Raw genomic sequence first — 20,326 nt, forward strand, 5'->3', positions numbered from 1 at the left:
ATTTTTTTTATTTTTCAAGTGTGTTATAGTTTACCCATTCTGTAGGCAAAGTTAATTTTTCTTCATTGACACTGGATATGTCTTTAGCAGCAGCTACATTTGATGTGAGGAAACTGAATTTTATTCCGACAATTCATAGAGTTAATACGTCCTCTGGAACTGAGTAAAGAATGTGATCAGAATATGCAGCTTGACGGTTTATTATGAATGCGTTACTGAAGTGTATGACAGGAAACGTCTTAATCTGAGTGGTTTGAGCGTACACCTCGGATGCGGCAGGTCGTGGGCTCGAACCTCGGCCGAGTTATACCAAAGACTTATACAAATAGTAAAAGCAGCATCGTTTGGGGCTCAGCACTAAGAGGATAGTGTTATGATTTGTTGGGCTTGGGTCTGGATAATGGGACTGGGTGGGGCATTATTCCCCACTGATAGACATTACTATAAACTGTCACACTGCAGACATTGTAGCAATATGACTAAAATTGTTAAATCTACGTTAAAAATCCAATACACAAATGTATGTATGTATGTATGTATGCATGCATGCATGCATGCATGCACGCACGCACGCACGCACGCACGTACGTATGTATGTATGTATGTATGTATGTATATATGTACGTATTTGCTTATTTATGCATATTGGTCACACATTTGTATGAGGCACTTCTATGCATGTTTGCAAGATTTTCATTTACACACGGGAGTATATGTGTACGGCGTTTTGCTGTATTTGTATCCATTTATGTAGTGTGTGTGGTGATATATTTATGCAGGTAAGTACCTTCTCCTCCTTCATCGTTAGCTCTGGGTATATATTGTATGGCAAGGTATATATTGCGTCGGTATACAAATATCGTTACAACGGAATGCACACAACATTGCAGTTTTAAATTTTGTTCATGTCGCTTCAAGGACAGCATTTGCCGTTGCAATGTATTTTGAAGACTGTCATCGTTAGAGCGATATTAATATTTGTTTTGCGACGGAATCCATATACCGTTGAAACAGTTCTTTACATTATGTTTGCGGTATATGTTGTCGACATTGCAGTATTTATTTAACGTTGTAACATCGAAAATGACCGTTGCAACATCAAATGATCTATTGCTACGATATAGCATATCGTTTTACTGTCGAAACGATAAATACAGCTACACTGGATACCAATGTAAACATAGCAGCTTGTCCTGTTCCGTGCACGATGAAACTCATTACTAACACGGTAATATACCCAGTATAATAATGAAATAATTGCTAAAGTAAAGGTTTTGTTGACATTCCATGCAGATTGTTTCGTTTATGAACGGGCGCTTTTGGAAGTATGTTACAATGTCTAGCTGCATCAGCAATTCAACATGGTTTTCCGTGGATTGGACATTCAGGCATTTTTAAACAGAACCTCGCGTTCTCCTGAATATTTTCAAGCAGGAACGCCTAATCCTACACAGCTCTTAATTTCGATGAGAAATGGCATTAAAATCAACAAAGCCAACGATCAAAATGCTCAATATGCATAGTACCTTCGGTAAAGAAAATGGAATCATTAGACAGCAACAGTTTGTCACGTGTACCATTACACTTCTGCTCTCACTTTGGCATCACACCTGTTGACATAAAGCAGTATAGAATAATCTGAAAAAATAGCAGCTGGCCAGATTTCCTGACACAAACCCCTGGTCATCCATTGACACCGTACCATTATGAACAAAATAAAGTATAGGGAGAAAAATCAATTTCATCATCATAGTAAAGAATAATATTATACAGAGTTAAATCCTATTGTCACAAAAGTAAAATTAATATATACATATATATATATATATATATATATATATATATATATATATATATATATATATATATATATATATATATATATATTTCTTTAAAGCTGTCGATTACTCCAAGAATGTTGTGCAACCGAATTATTAATAATCTATATTCAACAAAGATGCACACCAGTAAACTTTCATAATGATGGTGTTCCAAACACATATATCGTCAAAACATGACATATGATCAACTTAACTCACACTGCCATGAAATAACAATGTCACATCACTCTGTAATGTATTAAGCCCTGCAATATAATTGACTTAACTCCTTAGTAGGTACAGTCCTATCATACATAAATCTTGTGACAGAATAATAGATGAGAAAACCTTATATCATAAAATCACACATTCTTTAGAATGTTTGAATCCGCTTGTTTTGACGAACATATGCGACCAGACTAATCTTAGCGGAGTAGGCGATAAATTTACTAGTTACATTAATGGAGGCTCAGTTGATCTTATTTGTACTTGGCCTGCGTACATTTTCTTCGATATCATGCGTTATCTATGATATTGTACGTTGACAAATTTATCAAAATATGCCATCTTGCATAAACGTCATGCATGTTCAATATGTAGATAGGAAAATAAAAGAGTTTTGTAATTTTAAATGTGATCAGAAAATCGCTGGCTTTGAAAAAAGTACAGTAATGCATGGCCCCTACATAGACGGAAATGAAGGATTCACAAGTGCGGTGAATTTTCCATGGAAAGATGTAGACTTTCAATGCATTGGGAAGCCACCTACCTTTAGTTTGATTGACCACGATAATATTTAATGCATAAGCACAACTGTGTGTGTTTTGTTTCGATTTGTCGAAAAGAATGGGTACGCCATAAAGGATAGGTCTTGGCTTATACATACGCCATATCAAACGAATTATTTCAATGACGCAGAAGAAAACACTATGCGGATAAGTATTTATTACATACCCACTCATCAGGCTCTTTTAAATATTTAAGCTTCACTGTATGAGTGATATTAAATAAAAATGGGACTTATAAAAGTTCGATTGACTGCGTCTGAGATATATACGCTAGTGCGTCAAAGGAGAAACCTACGTTGTTCGAATCTGGGTGTATGATATGGAAACAGGGATTGACCAGCTGTATCGAAAGCCAGATCTGGCATGCAAGATTAAATGGGTATATTATAAATTTGAACGTCACTCAACATACCTTATGAATAGCACTTATCATATTTGGTACTGAATTATATTATGGGAAACCAATAATTCATACATGGGGATTAAATTCTTCAATATAAATTGCCAGTTTTCATATTGCGTAATTTTGCAGCTAAATTGCATATTTTGAAGAAATAAATATTAATAATGCCAATGACACAAGCTTTACCAGGCGCAGGAGTTCGAAAGACGTCAAAAGAGACTCCAATGGAATCCAAACAAACAGCACATTTATAATATAACGGCACACAAGTTGAAAACGAAGCTGGTAAAATATGTATTCCTACGATTTGACTAAATGCAAAATCTTACTCATAGCAATTAAAGAACAAGCACATACACACATATAGCGGGAAGTGTAGAACACTGCATAATCTATTTTTATGTTTTGCCACATAGATTCAAACTAACCAGAATAATGAAGAGATCAAAGCTGAAGAATTCACAATACTAGGAGAAATAACTCAGTTAGCTGTAGTAACTATGAATAAAGCGAAAAGGTTATGCTGCAAGCCAGATCACAACAAGTTATAAATTGTGCTTTACATCAAGGTTCTCAAACTCAAACAACCCTGAGGTCCGCATGAGGGGATTTTTAATGGCCCAAGGGCCGCACCACCTATGTTATCTCTCATGACACCGTGTGACGTCAATCGTTTTGCGTAGTACAGGATACGGTTTGGCGGGCCGCGTGTTTGAGATCCCTACTCTATAACCTTATAGAGAAACTTGCTCTTAATCTTACTGAATCTTCGTTGCACTAACTAACATTGGTAAAGAAACTTCTTTGTTTGCATAATGCTGATTTAAGTTGCATAACTTTATCCTCTCTAATTTTTCCCGCGTAAGCGTCATATTTATCACGGTGCATTGTTGTGTAGTGCCGACGCACGTTATACTCCTTCGGAACAGCTATCGTTTGTTGACAAACGAAACATTGAATTGTATCGTTGACCTCAGTGACAAAATATAAATACTCCTATTTGACTTGAAAAACTCTCTTTTCGTCCGCGAGTTTTCTATTTTTTCGAAACGGAAGACATTTATACGGGCTTTTATGTTTATAAAAATGCAGCAAAATCAGCTTTATAATTCAACATCAATTCGATCACATTACTAAAAAACACTAACCGAATGTCCGCTTTTTCAGCTTGAATCCATCCCATTTTTATATTCGACTTGGCGGCCAAAGAGTAACTTTATTTACGCCTCATCGCCCTCTATTCAAGGGAGCGAGATACGCTCCTAGCCTCTCGGACCCCTTTTTCCCCGCCGTGAGTTATTCTAGCTATCCCCATCTTTACGGCTCCTACAAGGTAGCTGGACTTATGGTCATGGAAGACAGTCTTCAGCCATTACCCCTCAAAAACATAAATTGTAAATTTGCTTTATTTGTCATTATATTTTCATTCATTCCCACAGTGGTCCATCTATGCTCCACTTATACATTCGAGAAGTACTTGAAGTTTGATAGCTCAGTTCTTAGGGCTCTTAAGCATTCAAATGATGACAGACTGACTCACTAATGCACTCATATCCTACAAACTGTCGATTACTCCCATTATTTTATCCAATCAAACCATTACTAATCGATACTTCACAAATATGCAAATCACTCACATTTCATAATGCCCAGTGATCAAAACGCATTGTCGACAAAACGTATATGAACAACGTACCTCACACTGCCACGAACTTGTTACACATTAAATAATGATGTCATGTCAATCAATTTGTACTGTTTTACGTCATGCAATGGAATTGACATAGCTAACACATCACTTCCTGGCAGGTACGATTGTACTACACAAGAGGTCAGAACCACAATCTACCACGAGGGCCGCATTAGGACATTTTCGATGGCCCAAGTGCCTCACCTCCTTTGGTATCTCTCATAACACCTTGTGACGCCAATCACAATGCGGGCAACATGATAGGGCTGGGCGGGCCGCATGCAGACCGCGGACCGCGTTGTTGAGATCCCTGTACTACACGATAATCCTAATACAATATGATACATACAAACCTTATATCATAATGTCTTACACACTTTAGAATGCTTGAACCCGTCTCCATTGTTCAACTTTTGTGTCATTATATGATATTTGTGTTGTTTGATTGGGTTCCACTGGTGTATATTTCGAACTCTTTCGAAATCAGGCGTCTGTTCAAGCCTATGTCGTCGGCCTTAGCAATTTGTTTCCAATATATACATAATTTAGCTGCAATATTACGTAGTATGTAAGATGTAAATGCCTACTGATGATTGTAATCTCCATGATTTATTTCACGGTTTGACATGATAAACGATATTCATAAGGTATGTTGATTGATATTCAAATTTATTACATACCCATTTAATCTTACACGGCAGATCTGGTGTTCGATACAGCTGTACAACTTAGGTTTCTTCTTTCGTTTGATTGCTATCGTGTGTCAAACAAGCTGGATAATACGTTTTCCTACGATTTGACTCAATGCGACATCCTACTTAGAGACATTAAAGAACATGAACATGCACACTATATTTTAAGTCTGGTGAATATAATACAGACAGGTTCTTTGATATGAATTACTATTCTTTATTTGATTAAAACACTTATCATTTATACACCAGTAATAGGTTGGTTTCCCGTGTAATCAAGTGTTCATGTTCAATTTATGTTGTTGGCCGCATCGGTAGCGGATCGTTCAGTAGAAAAAGTAAAAGACATCATCAAAACGAAAAAAAAACTGTAATTACTTTCCAAAGTAACGTGTTCGAGCCACATTCTCACCTAATAGTATATTAAACTGCCCCTTTCGTTTACTCGTCCACCCATCACTCTAAACGAGTAACTGCATCTGTAAGGCTGTGTTGTACATTCTGCCCCAACTTATGACTAATGTCAAGTACCTAGTCTGTTATAAACAGCTCAGGCGGAAATGTATTATACGAAGCTCTCATGCACTCATGCAGTCGTTTATTTTTAGATTCATAAAATCCCTTACACACTAGCTGCAATAAATCTTAAGCAACACATCTATGATAATGAGGATCCATAAACTCAAATTATGCATTTTTATCCCAGCTAATAAATATATTATTCCGACCGATAATACATTCATTGGTCCGACCAAATTAATTATAACGTAGCAAAAATCACGAAACGCCATTTTAAATCTTGGGAAAGAAACGTAAATGTTATGATGTAGATCATAGTTATTGCATAGCGGATTTAACATATAAGTGGTGGAGACATTTTATAATACTTGCATTATTCGCATAACTCTTTAATTCGGGCCCTTCCTGCAATTTACAATATTTTACCCTTGTCTATATAACTAAATCTATATCAAATTTGACTAGTTCACTTTACTGAATATTTCTGCCTAGAACGTCTTACAATCATCTACTTCATCAATTACTGTTATTATTTTTTGTTTTCAAATGATTGGTCTTACGGTATTAGAGGGTGTTCTGAATACACGTTTAATCATTTTGAAAGATAAAATTATTCTTAACAATAGGTTTCAGGCAAACTTCAAGTGACAATGACTTAATGTGGTATCTCAAAAGCATGGGTCATACAGTTTACATTTAAGAAATTCATCCATACTGATATTCATGAGAAAAAGAAATATATTGTGACATGAGTCGGTGACGGATATTCATCATACTGGACAAAATGCTAGGCACCAATTGAAGTTCGTGTTATGCAGTGTAATTGGGATTACATGGGATTTAAAATGGGTGTCGTATTGTAATGGAATAGTTTAAACGTTCTACATACATACATACATACATACATACATACCACTTTATCGAAATAACTTGCATCGATAATTCTCAATAAGGTGTTGCGTATATTTGAAATAGTAATGCGCATATTTAAACATAGAGCCAATATTTGACATTGCAACAGTACTGAGAACATTAACAATCCCATTGCGAATATCATCAATTTGTATTTGTCTCGTATTTTCGGAAAACTAGTGTGAATATTCTCAAAAGAAATTCTTGTCTATGGGGAAGCGCGATATGTATTTACAAGCAAAACTCGAATAACAGATGCTAAGGTCAAGCTATTACTCGTAATAAATTTATGTTTTGAATGACCTATTCAGCCATTGATGGTTTTCATGTATACACTGACAAAGCGTATTATAAAGCAGCGAATTTCCTGCGTATCGTTGCCATACAGATGCACGTTTGTCATACATTTAGTAATATGTTCACAACATCATGCTATTGCTTCCATTAGTTATACAATGCGATATGGTGCGCAGCTTTATACACTCTTCTTGTACAATATATATAGTTCCTTTCGCTTGGTATGTGTGATCCTGACACCAGTTTATAAGTGTGTGTGTGTGTGTGTGTGTGCGTGTGTGTGTGTGTGTGTGTGTGTGTTTGTGTAATTTAGATTTTAACGTAACTTTAACAATTTTAGTCATAGTACTACGAGTCTGGTTTGTGGTAGTTTAGAGTGATGTCTAACAATGGAGCATTATACCGCAAACATGTAGCATCATGTCCCACCCAGTCACATAACCTGACACCAGGTCTGCCAGTCCTAAGACTAATTTATTAATACTGATCGCCAAGAGAGTAGCTGATATTATCATTTATTTGGTACGTCAAGGCCGGGCTTCGAAACCACGACCTCCCGCATCCGAAACGGACGCTCTAATCGCTTAGACCACCGGAAATGTCGATAATTGTGACTTTTAAAATAAATTCGTATGGGTGGTTTATCCCTTCAACCAATACTATTAGAGGAATAATTATCTTAAAATTTAGATTTTGTTAAAATGTGCATGCGGGTTTTTGTCGCTGGAGTTTACAATATGCATGATGTCGTGATATAACTGTTAAACTAGCTTCACGAAATAGAACAATATTGTAAGTTTTTCTTTTCACTGGATGCCCGACGTACACAAGAAAACCTGAAAATGCAAGGGTTATCTATAAACCTTACAGTTGTTCCCAGATACGATTTTGACACTCAATATATATTCTTACATGAAATATTTCTCATGGCTATTATCTAGTGATTCCTTAAACTAATTTTTTTCCAGGAGGACCTCGTTCGTCAGTGGGACAAATATATTGACAACACATCGTGCGTATTAGTTGACGAAAATGCATCAGAGAAGCTTGACTAATTTAACAATTTGAAGAAAATAAAATTAAAAACGAAAATGATGTTCCGACCGATCGCTAAAGATAAAAATATGTAACAATATCATTGGTAATGGCTGCATATTGGTGCATATATTTTTCTTATATCACCATCTATTAATTTGCTGCTCTGTCCATATGTTTTAAATATGACCGACTCATTGATCAATGCTATGTATATGTTATTATACATTACTTTTAAGTGTTAACGGTTATGGTTACCAGTATTATCGGGCTCTGCTTTGCTGTCTAAGATTTCATAATGTCGTAAAGGAATTCTGCGTTAGAAGACATATATAAAACTGCTTATCCTTACTAATAATTTACACATCCAATGCAATGGACGACACTTTATTACGATAATTCAAGGCATGCGTCATACATTTACACTGAACCTTATGTTTGTTAATATCAGGAAATTCATCAGTAACGATACTCGTCAGAAAGCTAGGTATTGTGTCATGTTTATGCGCGACTTATCCCCATTGGCATCAGTCAAGCACACTTAATCATAGACTAAGGTATCTGTAATGTCATACATATCCAGTATACATTGAATTAAAAGGGGTTCGCTGTGGGTGTCTTTTAGACGCATATTACAAATTTTACATATTGTATACAATCAAAACAACAGAGTGCAACAGAGTGGAAACCTATTATAGATCGCAAAGGTGTTGAATGGGTTGAGGTGCTGTCTCGGGATGGAATTGGTAATGTGTACAAGGTCTAAAATAACGTAATTCATCCATTTGGGAGATGTCTGGGTAAACAAGACCCTGGGTAGCTAACGGGACCATGAATTTAGAATATGGAGCAAACACGGGATTTTACATCTGGTAAGCTGTGTCTTTTTCTTTGTGATTATTGTTTTGAGGGTGGTACTATGCTTTCATTTTTTTTATTTTTCAAGTGTGTTATAGTTTACCCATTCTGTAGGCAAAGTTAATTTTTCTTCATTGACACTGGATATGTCTTAAGCAGCACCTACATTTGATGTGTGGAAACTAAATTTTATTCCGACAATTCATAGAGTTAATACGTACTCTGGAACTGAGTAAAGAATGAGATCAGAATATGCAGCTTGACGGTTTATTATGAATGCGTTGCTGAAGTGTATGACAGGAAACGTCTTAATCTGAGTGGTTTGAGCGTACACCTCGGATGCGGCAGGTCGTGGGCTCGAACCTCGGCCGAGTTATACCAAAGACTTATACATATAGTACAAGCAGCCTCGTTTGTGGCTCAGCACTAAGATGATAGTGTTATGATTTGTTGGACTTGGGTCTGGATAATGGGACTGGGTGGGGCATGATTCCCCACTGATAGACATCACTATAAACTGTCACACTGCAGACATTGTAGCAATATGACTAAAATTGTTAAATCTACGTTAAAAATCAAACACACACATGTATGTATGTATTAGTTTATTTATGCATATTGGTCACACATTTGTATGTGGCTCCTCTATCCATGTCTGAAAGATTTTCATTTACACACGGGATTATATGTATATGGGGTTTTGCTGTATTTGTATCCATATATGTAGTGGGTGTGGTGATATATTTATGCAGGTAAGTACCTTCTCCTCCTTCTTCGTTAGCTCTGAGTAGATATTGTATGGCAAGGTATATGTTGCGTCGGTTTACAAATATAGTTACAACGGAATGCACACAACATTGCAGTTTTAAATGTTGTTCATGTCGCTTCAAGGACAGCATTTGCCGTTGCAATGTATTTTGAAGACTGTCATCGTTAGAGCGATATTAATATTTGTTTTGCAACGGAATCCATATACCGTTGAAACAGTTCTTTACATTATGCTTACGATATATGTTGTCGACATTGCATTATTTATTTAACGTTGTAACATCGAAAATGACCGTTGCAACATCAAATGATCTATTGCTACGATATACTGACACGGTAATATACCCAGTACAATAATGAAAAATTGCTAAAGTAAAGGTTTTGTTGACACTCTGTGCAGATTGTTTCGTTTATGAACGGGCGCTTTTGGAAGTATGTTACAATGTCTAGCTGCATCAGCAGTTCAACATGGTTTTCCGTGGATTGGACATTCAGGCATTTTTAAACAGAAACTCGCGTTTTTCTGACTATTTTGAAGCAGGAACTCTTAATCCTATCCAGCTCGACGAGAAATGGCATTAAAATCCACAAAGCCAAAGACCAAAATGCGCAATATGCATAGTACCTTCGGTAAAGAAAATGTAATCATTAGACAGCAGCAGTTTGTCACGTGTACCATTACACTTCTGCTCTCACTTGGCATCACACTTGTTGACATAAAGCAGTAGAGAACAATCTGAGAAAAATAGCAGCTGGCCAGATTTCCTGACACAAACCCCTGGTCATCCATTGACACCGTACCATTATGGACAAAATAAAGTATAGGGAGAAAGATCAATTTCATCATCATAGTAAAGAATAATATTATGCTGAGTTAAATCCTATTGTCATAAAAGTGAAATTAATATATATATATATATATATATATATATATATATATATATATATATATATATATATATATATATATATATATATAATTTCTTGAAAGCTGTCGATTACTCCAAGAATGTTGTGCAACCGAATTAATAATAATCTATATTCAACAAATATGCACACCAGTAAAATTTGATAATAATGGTGTTCGAAACCCATATATTGTCAAAACATGACATATGATCAACTTAAGTCACACTGCCATGAAATAACAATGTCACATCACTCTGTAATGTATTAAGCCTTGCAATATAATTGACTTAACTCCTTAGTAGGTATAATCCTATCACACATAAATTTTGTGACAGAATAATAGATGAGAAAACCTTATATCATAAAACCTCACATTCTTTAGAATGATTGAATCCGCTTGTTTTGACGAACATATACGAACAAACTAATCTTAGCGGAGTAGGAGAAAAATTTACAAGTTACATCAACGGACGCTCAGTTGATCTTATTTGTACTTGGCCTGCGTAAATTTTCTTCGGTATCATGCGTTATCTAGGATATTGTATGTTGACAAATTTATCAAAATATGCCATCTTGCATAAACGTCATGCATGTTCAATATGTAGATAGGAAAATAAAAGAGTCTTGTAATTTTAAATGTGATCAGAAAATCGCGTGCTTTGAAAAATAGTAGATTAGAAATTAAAAGAGTCTTGTAATTTTAAATGTGATCAGAAAATCGCGTGCTTTGAAAAAAGTAGATTGGAGATTAAAAGAGTCTTGTAATTTTAAATGTGATCAGAAAATCGCTGGCTTTGAAAAAAGTACAGTTATGCATAGCCCCTACATAGACGGAAATGAAGGATTCACACGTGCGGTGAATTTTCCATGGAAAGAGGTAGACTTTCAATGCATTGGGAAGCCACCTACCTTTAGTTTGATTGACCACGATACTATTTAATGCATAGGCACAACTGTGTGTGTTTTGTTCCGATCTGTGGAAAAGAATGGGTACGAAATAAAGGATAGGTCTTGGCTTATACATACGCCATATCAAACGAATTATTTCAATGACGCAGAAGAAAACACGAATGCGGATTAGAATTTATTACATACCCACTCATCAGGCTCTTTTAAGTAGTTAAGCTTCATTGTATGAGTGATATTAAATAAAAATGGGACTTATAAAAGTTCGATTGACTGCGTCTGAGATATATACGCTAGTGCGTCAAAGAAGAAACCTTGTTCGAATCTGGGTGTATGATATGGAAACAGGGATTGACCAGCTGTATCGAACGCCTGATCTGGCATGCAAGATTAAATGGGTATATTATAAATTTGAACGTCACTCAACATACCTTATGAATATCACTAATGATATTTGGTACTGAATTATATTACGGGAATCCAATAATTCATACATGGGGATTACATTCATCAATATAAATTGCCAGTTTTCATATTGCGTAATTTTGCAGCTAAATTGCATATTTTAAAGGAAAAAAATATTGATAATGTCAATGACACAAGCTTTACCAGGCGCAGGATTTCGAAAGACGTCAAAAGAGACTCCAATGGAATCCAAACAAACAGCACATTTATAATATAACGGCACACAAGTTGAAAACGTAGCTGGAAAAATATGCATTCCTACGATTTGACTAAATGCAAAATCTTACTCATAGCAATTAAAGAACAAGCACATACACACATATAACGGGAAGTGTAGAACACTGCATAATCTATTTTTATGTTTTGCCACATAGATTCAAACTAACCAGAATAATGAAGTGATCAAAGCTAAAAGAATCACAATAATAGGAGAAATAACTCAGTTAGCTGTATTAACTATGAATAAAGCAAAAAGGTTATGCTGCAAGCCAGATCACAACAAGTTATAAACTGTGCTTTACATCAGGGTTCTCAAACTCAAACCACCCTGAGGTCCGCATGAGGGGATTTTTAATGGCCCAAGGGCCGCACCACCTTTGTTATCTCTCATGACACAGTGTGACGCCAATCGTTTTGCGGGCTACAGGATACGGCTTTGCGGGCCGCGTGTTTGAGATCCCTACTCTATAATCTTATAGAGAAACTTGCTCTTAATCTTACTGAATCTTCGTTGCACTGACTAACATTGGTAAAGAAATCTCTTTGTTTGCATAATGCTGATTCAAGTTGCACAACTTTATCCTCTCTAATTTTTCGCGCGTAAGCGTCATATTTATCACGGTGCATTGTTGCGTAGTGCCGACGCACGTTATACTCCTTCGGAAAATCCTTTGTCGACAAACGAAACATTGAATTGTATTGTTGACCTCAGTGACAAAATATAAATCCTCTCATTTGACTTGAAAAACTCTCTTTTCGTCCGCGAGTTTTCTTTTTTTCGAAACGGAAGACATTTATACGGACTTTTATGTTTATAAAAATGCAGCAAAATCAACTTTATAATACAACATCAACTCGATCACTTTACTAAAAAACAGGAACCGGAAGTCCGCATTAAGGGCGACAATTAATAGAAAGACTATGAATAAATAAGTCAGAGTTTTTTATGGTTAAAATGGCGCTAACGTTAAAGTTTAAATCAATTGTCAAACATGCATCTACGAGCCTGTCACATAATTTCCGAATTATTGCTAAATGTTCTTTCCAGGTGTCGTTGTAGATTATGATATCATCGATGTAAGCATCACAATTGTCTAGACCAGAGGTAATGATATTCATGAGGCGTTGAAAAATACTTGGCGACCCTTTCATCCCAAACGGAATGTTAGTGGAATCTGCCAAAATCCTTTTAGAAGGTTAAATTTGGTGACATACTTGGCATTCCCGATCATATCAATACAGTCATTGATTCTTGGTAATGTGAATATGTTTTTGCCACACTATTCCCCTTCCTATAATCAGGCCACAAACGGAAAGTTTTATATCGTTTTGGAACAAGTATGCATGGAGAACTCCAGTCACTTTTACTGGGCTCTATGAAATCATTCTGCAGCAAATGTTGAATTTCTTTTTTATCAAATATTCCTGTTTGAGAGGGTTCATCCTGCACGGTTGTTGTTTGACTGGTTCAGAATTTACAATATCAATGTCATAGAACATTGTGTTTGACCTTGTAGGAACATCTAGAAATAAGTGTTAATATTCAAATAATAACTGCTTAGGTTCATTTCTTTCGTGCTCTTGCAACTGTGAACGTTTCTGAGTTTTTGCGGATAATCTTCAGGGACTAACTTATTACCCTTTAAGATGCATTCTTTAACCGTGTCAGTCACCACTTTAGTGAACCGACAGTGAATTGCAAATATTACTAGCCTTAACAGTGAGTACAAATTGTAATAACGGAGTCCAATCGTCCCTTGGTCATTTCAAATTTTCAGCAACTTTTTCACGAATGAGTAAAGTATTTTTCTACTTCTCTTTCTCTCAAAGGGGTCACTAACCTAATGTTCTTTGCAAGATCAAACCTTAAATTTGAATTTGAAGTATGAACGTGTTTTTCACATGCCAGTTCCATTTCTTTCATTTTGCATTGATATTCCCTCTCGTCCTTATCTCTCGGCGAGTGTAAATGCATTAGTACTTTTTGAAATTCCATTTATCTTTCTTTTTCTCTTCTTTCTGCTTGCAAATGCATATTATTCTTTCTCTCTTTCCTGTCTCTTTCAGCCGCTCCGGTGGTGTATTGGTTTGAGTGTCCGCCTCGGGTGTGGGAGGTCGTGGGTTCGATCTGTTAACTTTTACTAACAGCTGCGTCGCTCAGCGTGTAGCATTAAGAGGTTAGAGTTTGGACTAGTCGGCCTGGTGTCAGGATGATGTGACAGGGTGGGACATTATGCTACATATCTGCGGCATGATGCCCCATTGCTAGACATCGCTATAAACTGCCACGTTGCAGACATCGTAACGATATGACTGAACGCTTGTTTAAGCTACGTTAACAATCCAAACCGAATCACATCACAACCTTTATGTCTCATCTTTCTCAAATTGTATCTTTATTTATTATTTTTGTAATAACAGTTGTTCTTTTTCTTTCCAGTTCCAGCCTCCTCAACTCCAATTCCATCTTGTATTTTAATTATAATTTCTTCTTGTTAATGTCAGAGTATGATACAGACTTACTGCCTGAAACCCAAAGCACTTCTATGCAAAATATTCTTTTCTACCAAATATTGCACCAAAATCTGTTTGTATATCTTGTTTCGTTAAAGAAACCCTTTACATCCGAATGATCGTATTTTCTGTCAAGTTGAATTAATTCACCTTTCATGAAATACCTAGCTGTTCCTGGGTAGGTTTTGAAACCAGTATTTACATTTTTGATGCCATTTCAGGAAAAGCTTGTTGATCTCATTAAAGATTTCAAAAACATTTGGAATTCAAATTTCAAAAGACATTGTTTTCTGAAATATTTTGCCAGAATACTAAAAATTATGACGGGCTACCCAATCTATATGTTACGTGTTTCGCTTCGAATAAACTGTAGCACAGAAAGAGTGAAAACAACAATGTTCTTAAAATTTAACAAATAATTTATTTCCTTGGAAAAATTCTGTAAAACTAAGAATAATATGAACTTACGGTTTTATAGAATCCAATCCAAACGGGATAAAAAAAAATTAAAAAAACTCAGAGAATAAAATTTAGTAGTGCTAATAGCAAAATGTTCTAATGATTTCACGTTCGAATCTCGACGATGCACCCAAGATAGAAGACGATGACGTATGATCTAATCTCTAGTGCTGAAGTCGACAGTTCCGTGTAGAAATACAAATAATGACATACCGGTGAGCCAAGTTAAATGTGTAAGAAATGTCTTTCAAAAAATTATGTGTGAGCACTCCTCAAACATTTCCAGAGAAAAAGAAATAATCCTTTTGATATATGAAGGATGTGAAGAAAATTATAACTCAAAATCTGGCTACAACAAAATCAATACTCATAAGTGTAAAATGACCAAAACTTAGAAATCTCTTTCTACGCATCTCTTAAAACTAACAAATTCGTAGTAATGGAAATAACCGGAATTGCGAAATCTAAAGTAGGTTACGTGATCGTGTTTATATTACGTAAACCAGAAAATGACCCTCACGAAAACCAGTTATTTTAAATAAAATATAACCGTTTACGAAGGTTGCTATAAATTCTGAAACAAGGTCAGGATTTTGATCAACACTCGGTTTTTACAAGAAAGAATGATTCAGTTCAACCGATTTTCTGGAAAATATCATCTCAAGTGAATACATTTTCATTATAATAGCATATACTAGAATACAACATTTAAAACTGACAAACAAATTGAATTAAAATAAATCAGATATATTTAACACTATGCGGTAACGCAATCCTATGCATTTTAACCAGAATTGATCTAAACCATACAAAGAAATTAAGGATAACTAAGTTAAGATTTGGTCAAGCTGTCAAGAAAATAGCTGCGTTTTATTTAGGTTGAACATTCATGTTGTAAATAGATAACATGCAATGTAAATTCTCTTCTTCATTCGTTGTTATCTTAGTGTCATGCATTCCTACAACTGTCATAAACTATTATATACGTAATTTGAATACGCGATAAAAACTAGAAATGTGATAGTTCAGTGTGGCAGGGAACTTAACAATTACATTGATGAAAGACTGGCCGACTAATGCATTATGCACATGTTAGGCCCTGAGCTAGTGCATATGTACTCTCTCTCTCTCTTATTACATATGCAATGAGCAAACATGCTGAATAACAGTATAGCTTGTATTAACATTAGTGAAAGCGAATATGAATACTTGAAATCAATCTATAAGATTAGCAATTCTGCTGCAATTGTTTCTTCTGAAAACTGTATTCCAACAATTACCTTTTAAGTGTAAATGTAGTTGTTTTTATTAGAATCCAATAGTCAGAATGTTTCAGCAGTTTACTGAGTGGGAGTTATCTAAATATCTAAGGGGCCTTGCGTGGTCAAATAGTCTAAGGCGCTTGCCTCAGTAGAATCGTGCACAGATCCAACCTCTGTCCTTGTCAGTTACAGTCTCAACTCGATCAACGCTGACACGTGAGAAAGTTTGCCAGCTCCATGTGGGTCGGAGGTTGTTCCCAGGGTTCTCTAGAGTTTTACCTCCGCCAAATATACTTGCCGCCATACATATCGTGCCATATGTTGCAAAAATGGCGTTTAAACACACAAAGCGAAAGTCAAAGCCACATATATAAATATTCGACACTCATAAGTACCACCAGCAAAATAAGAAAACGGGATCATTGGAAAGATGCGGTTTGTCACATGTGTACTTAAACATGCTATCACAAATAGTGTCACACTTGTCAGCTCGAAGCATCAGGGAATAATCTATAAAGATTCTAACTAGCCGGAGTCCCTGACAATAAACACTTGTCGTCCATTGACATCGGAACGTGATGGAAAAGATCAAGATTTAAAGTGGCAAATAGAATAATCATCTTGGTAACCTGTAATAGTCTATTATATTATTTTGATAATGGGCAAATACATACATATTTCCTACAAGCCGCCGATTTCTCCATGAATTTGATGCAATCATTGTCATATAAGACGGAAGTAGCAATACTTTTGGAAAGTAAATATAATCGGTAAAAATCGTTACTGAACTCGTATGTAAGCAATAAAAATGACATGAGATATATTGATTTCCAAATATGTATCGTCAAAATTAATAAATGTTTAATTTACCTCACACTGCCCAGAATTTCCTGCACACTAAAAACAATTTCGTGTTCACTCTGTTCTGTTTTACGCCTTGCCATGCAACTGACCTCTCAAAAACTTAACTTCCTGGTAAGTACAATCCTACGAAAACTATAATAAATAATAGCTGTTTATCATAAAGTTTCACGCACTATTGTAATGCTTTAACCCACATGTGGTGACTACTATGAGTGTTTAAGTGAATATTGCCACAGGATGAGATGAATCTGTAATTGACATAAATCTATCCCCCGTTAATCTTATGTTTACGTGACCTGTTTAGAATTGGTTTGGGATGTATGTTATCTATGATAGTGGCTCAAAGATAACGACATGATGGTATGTGTAAAAAAGTCATATGAATTATAAAAGTCATACGAAGGCGAAAACTTATATATTGTTCAAAGTAACGAAATAGTACGGTGGTACATTCCCTTTTGTATAGTAAAACTTCATATCAATATTGCGACAGGCATAACAAATGTTGATATAGCACTTATGGTGTACGTCTGATGATGAATGTCAACTTTAACATATGCAATTTCTTTATTAAATGCAAAAAAAAATTCAGAATTAAGAGTTTTCTTCCAAAGTAATGTCTCAATGTCTTATGGTTAGAAGTGTTTTGAAATTTACTTTGTAATAAATCTGATGGTGAAACCATATCATACATCACAGTTTGGGTGTTTTAATTCCAATCAATGAAAACCGTTTTGCAATTTCTGTAATTATGTATATTCTGACATAGGTACTGATTACAGAACATTATTCGATGTAAAATTATATAATCTTAGTCAGGGAAGTCTCGAGTGTGTAGCGAGGAGTAAATGTAATGTGCATATAAAACATTCGTGTCCTCAAGTACATCGTCATGCAAGTCAAGCATACAACCCGTGCCGTCCTGTATCATAATTCACGATTTGTAAATGATAGTTATATAACTCAATATAACTATTTATATTCACGTGGATTTTTCCATACCTGTATTCGATTAACCCTCAGATCGTGATATGATATTTGCTAAAACTTCTAACGGTATAGCATGCCAAACCTTTCACCAAATAGTTGTATGACAAAGTGCTACGGCAAATTGCATCATAAAAAATTTTCAAGAACAATATTACCTTTTGTGTTATATGGTTCAAGTCACTTTGTCATATGTTACAATTCACTGGTTGTAAAATAAGTAACGGGAGAAAAGCTAAAACAAACAATTATTCTAAAATTCAAAGAATGATTTATTTCCCAGGAATACATGGTGAACATTTAGAAAAGAACTTGTAGTATTGTGAATTAGCTCCCAATCAGTGTTAAAAGTTATATCATACGTCCATTAATATATAATGTTAGGAATGAATTTCAGTGGCCATCCGAACAGATTCCAATCTCTTAAATGATAATGTGTCATTAGCTTCGAACTTCCTAATGTGCCAACATTCTTCACGTATCACAGTGATATAATCCGTAATTACTCTTGAATGAATTCTCAATAATTCAAAAATAGAAAATTAGTCCTAAAATTAATGAGTACTTTGTACTTTCAATTAGCTATTGGAATAAACAAACTAAACCTCCCAGCTTATTACAGAAAACACATATAATTGATTCCCATATTGATGTTCAGATATGGGGTGAGTGGTTCCATTCATCAATACCTTTATGTTATAACTTACGACAGAATAATAAAACCAGTACGATGGTCACAATTTCATTTCCAGAACTTTCTAGGTTCTCACCAAGCTCTGGTCTCTAACTAAAAATTTAGAAAAGTGCATGTAAAAGATCAGGTTGACCATGCTGTTTCCCACGGTTAATACCTATGCTCCTTGGAAGAAGTAAGATTGTGTCACATCATCTTAAGCACCGTGTTGTAGTTAATTACAAATTAAGTTGTGTTAAGGCAAGTTTTGGATCGATTATTAGTCTCATGATCATATGCTGTAAAATAGCATATATAGAGACATCAAATTATTTGCAAGCGATATTGTATATCAAGTGTTTGGCAAATACATTTTTACAGTAAGAAACATTGTTAGAGCTGTTATTAAGGAATTTAATGTCACATTTTAGATACCTGGGTTTAAACCTTAAGGATGAGATACTAGAGGCAAATGACACATTCAAAATATTTGCTCGTTAAAGAAGATGTGTTTTGGATTTCAAAGTTGATAATTTTAGGTATACGTCACAAGTTTCTACTGCATACATGATTATAGCTTGCAACCATCTATAATTATTGCTCTTGGAATATTTGTAAAATATAATTTTACGTCTATTACTGATTCCAGGATGATCGAGATTATTTTCTAAATTAACTCATGACGATATAATATAAGAGACTTGTACATAGTATAGGTGGATCAATTGATTATACTATCATAGATGGACCCTATTTTGTTAAACGAATTGATAGCCTCCGAATCAGAATATCCCTATCAGGAGATATTAAATAAAGCATTGTTTTCCATTCTCTTCGTTTCTTTTGTTTGTGTTTGTTTCTGTTCTTTCCACCATTATATAAAATGCCTCTTTGAATCGGAAAGTTTTGATGTGGTTGATGGCATAGGTTCGGTGCATGGGATCCCCTCTCTACGTTTTCGTTTATCAATCATTTGCCATTTGTTCTGTATATGACTTTGATTCGATAAAACATTGATGCTACCAGGCTCTCCATCCAAACTTCTGTGTATGCTTGGATTATTTTAAAATGTCTTCAGCTTGTTTTTGATATATGAATAACATTTATACCGATATGCATTAATTTTGCTGCCTTATGAGTTACAATATATCTTTTGCAACACATACTTGCATACATATGTACATACGTATGTACATACATACATACATACAGACATACCGACAGACATACATGCATACATACATACATATATTCATCCATACATACATACATGCATGCATACATAC

The 20,326-nt window shown here is 35.2% G+C and overlaps 1 protein-coding gene across 2 annotated transcripts in view; it reads right to left on the reverse strand.

The window, feature by feature from the left end:
- LOC149807847 (uncharacterized) overlaps nucleotides 1-20,326 on the reverse strand; it is a 149,675-nt gene that overhangs the window by 106,448 nt on the left and 22,901 nt on the right. Inside the window, exon 1 of one of the 2 annotated variants that reach the window (XM_089971377.1) lies at nucleotides 17,387-17,509. The exons of the other annotated variant lie outside the window; for it this stretch is intronic. Within the exon in view, the coding sequence (XP_089827503.1) occupies nucleotides 17,387-17,460 (74 nt within the window). The 5' untranslated portion in view covers nucleotides 17,461-17,509. Of the gene's footprint in view, nucleotides 1-17,386; nucleotides 17,510-20,326 lie in introns of those variants that run through there. 2 annotated transcript variants of the gene reach the window in all.

Source organism: Sinohyriopsis cumingii, chromosome 1 (assembly GCF_028554795.1).
Source record: "Sinohyriopsis cumingii isolate HCF-2022 chromosome 1, ASM2855479v2, whole genome shotgun sequence".
Classification (NCBI taxonomy): Eukaryota; Metazoa; Mollusca; class Bivalvia; order Unionida; family Unionidae; genus Sinohyriopsis; species Sinohyriopsis cumingii.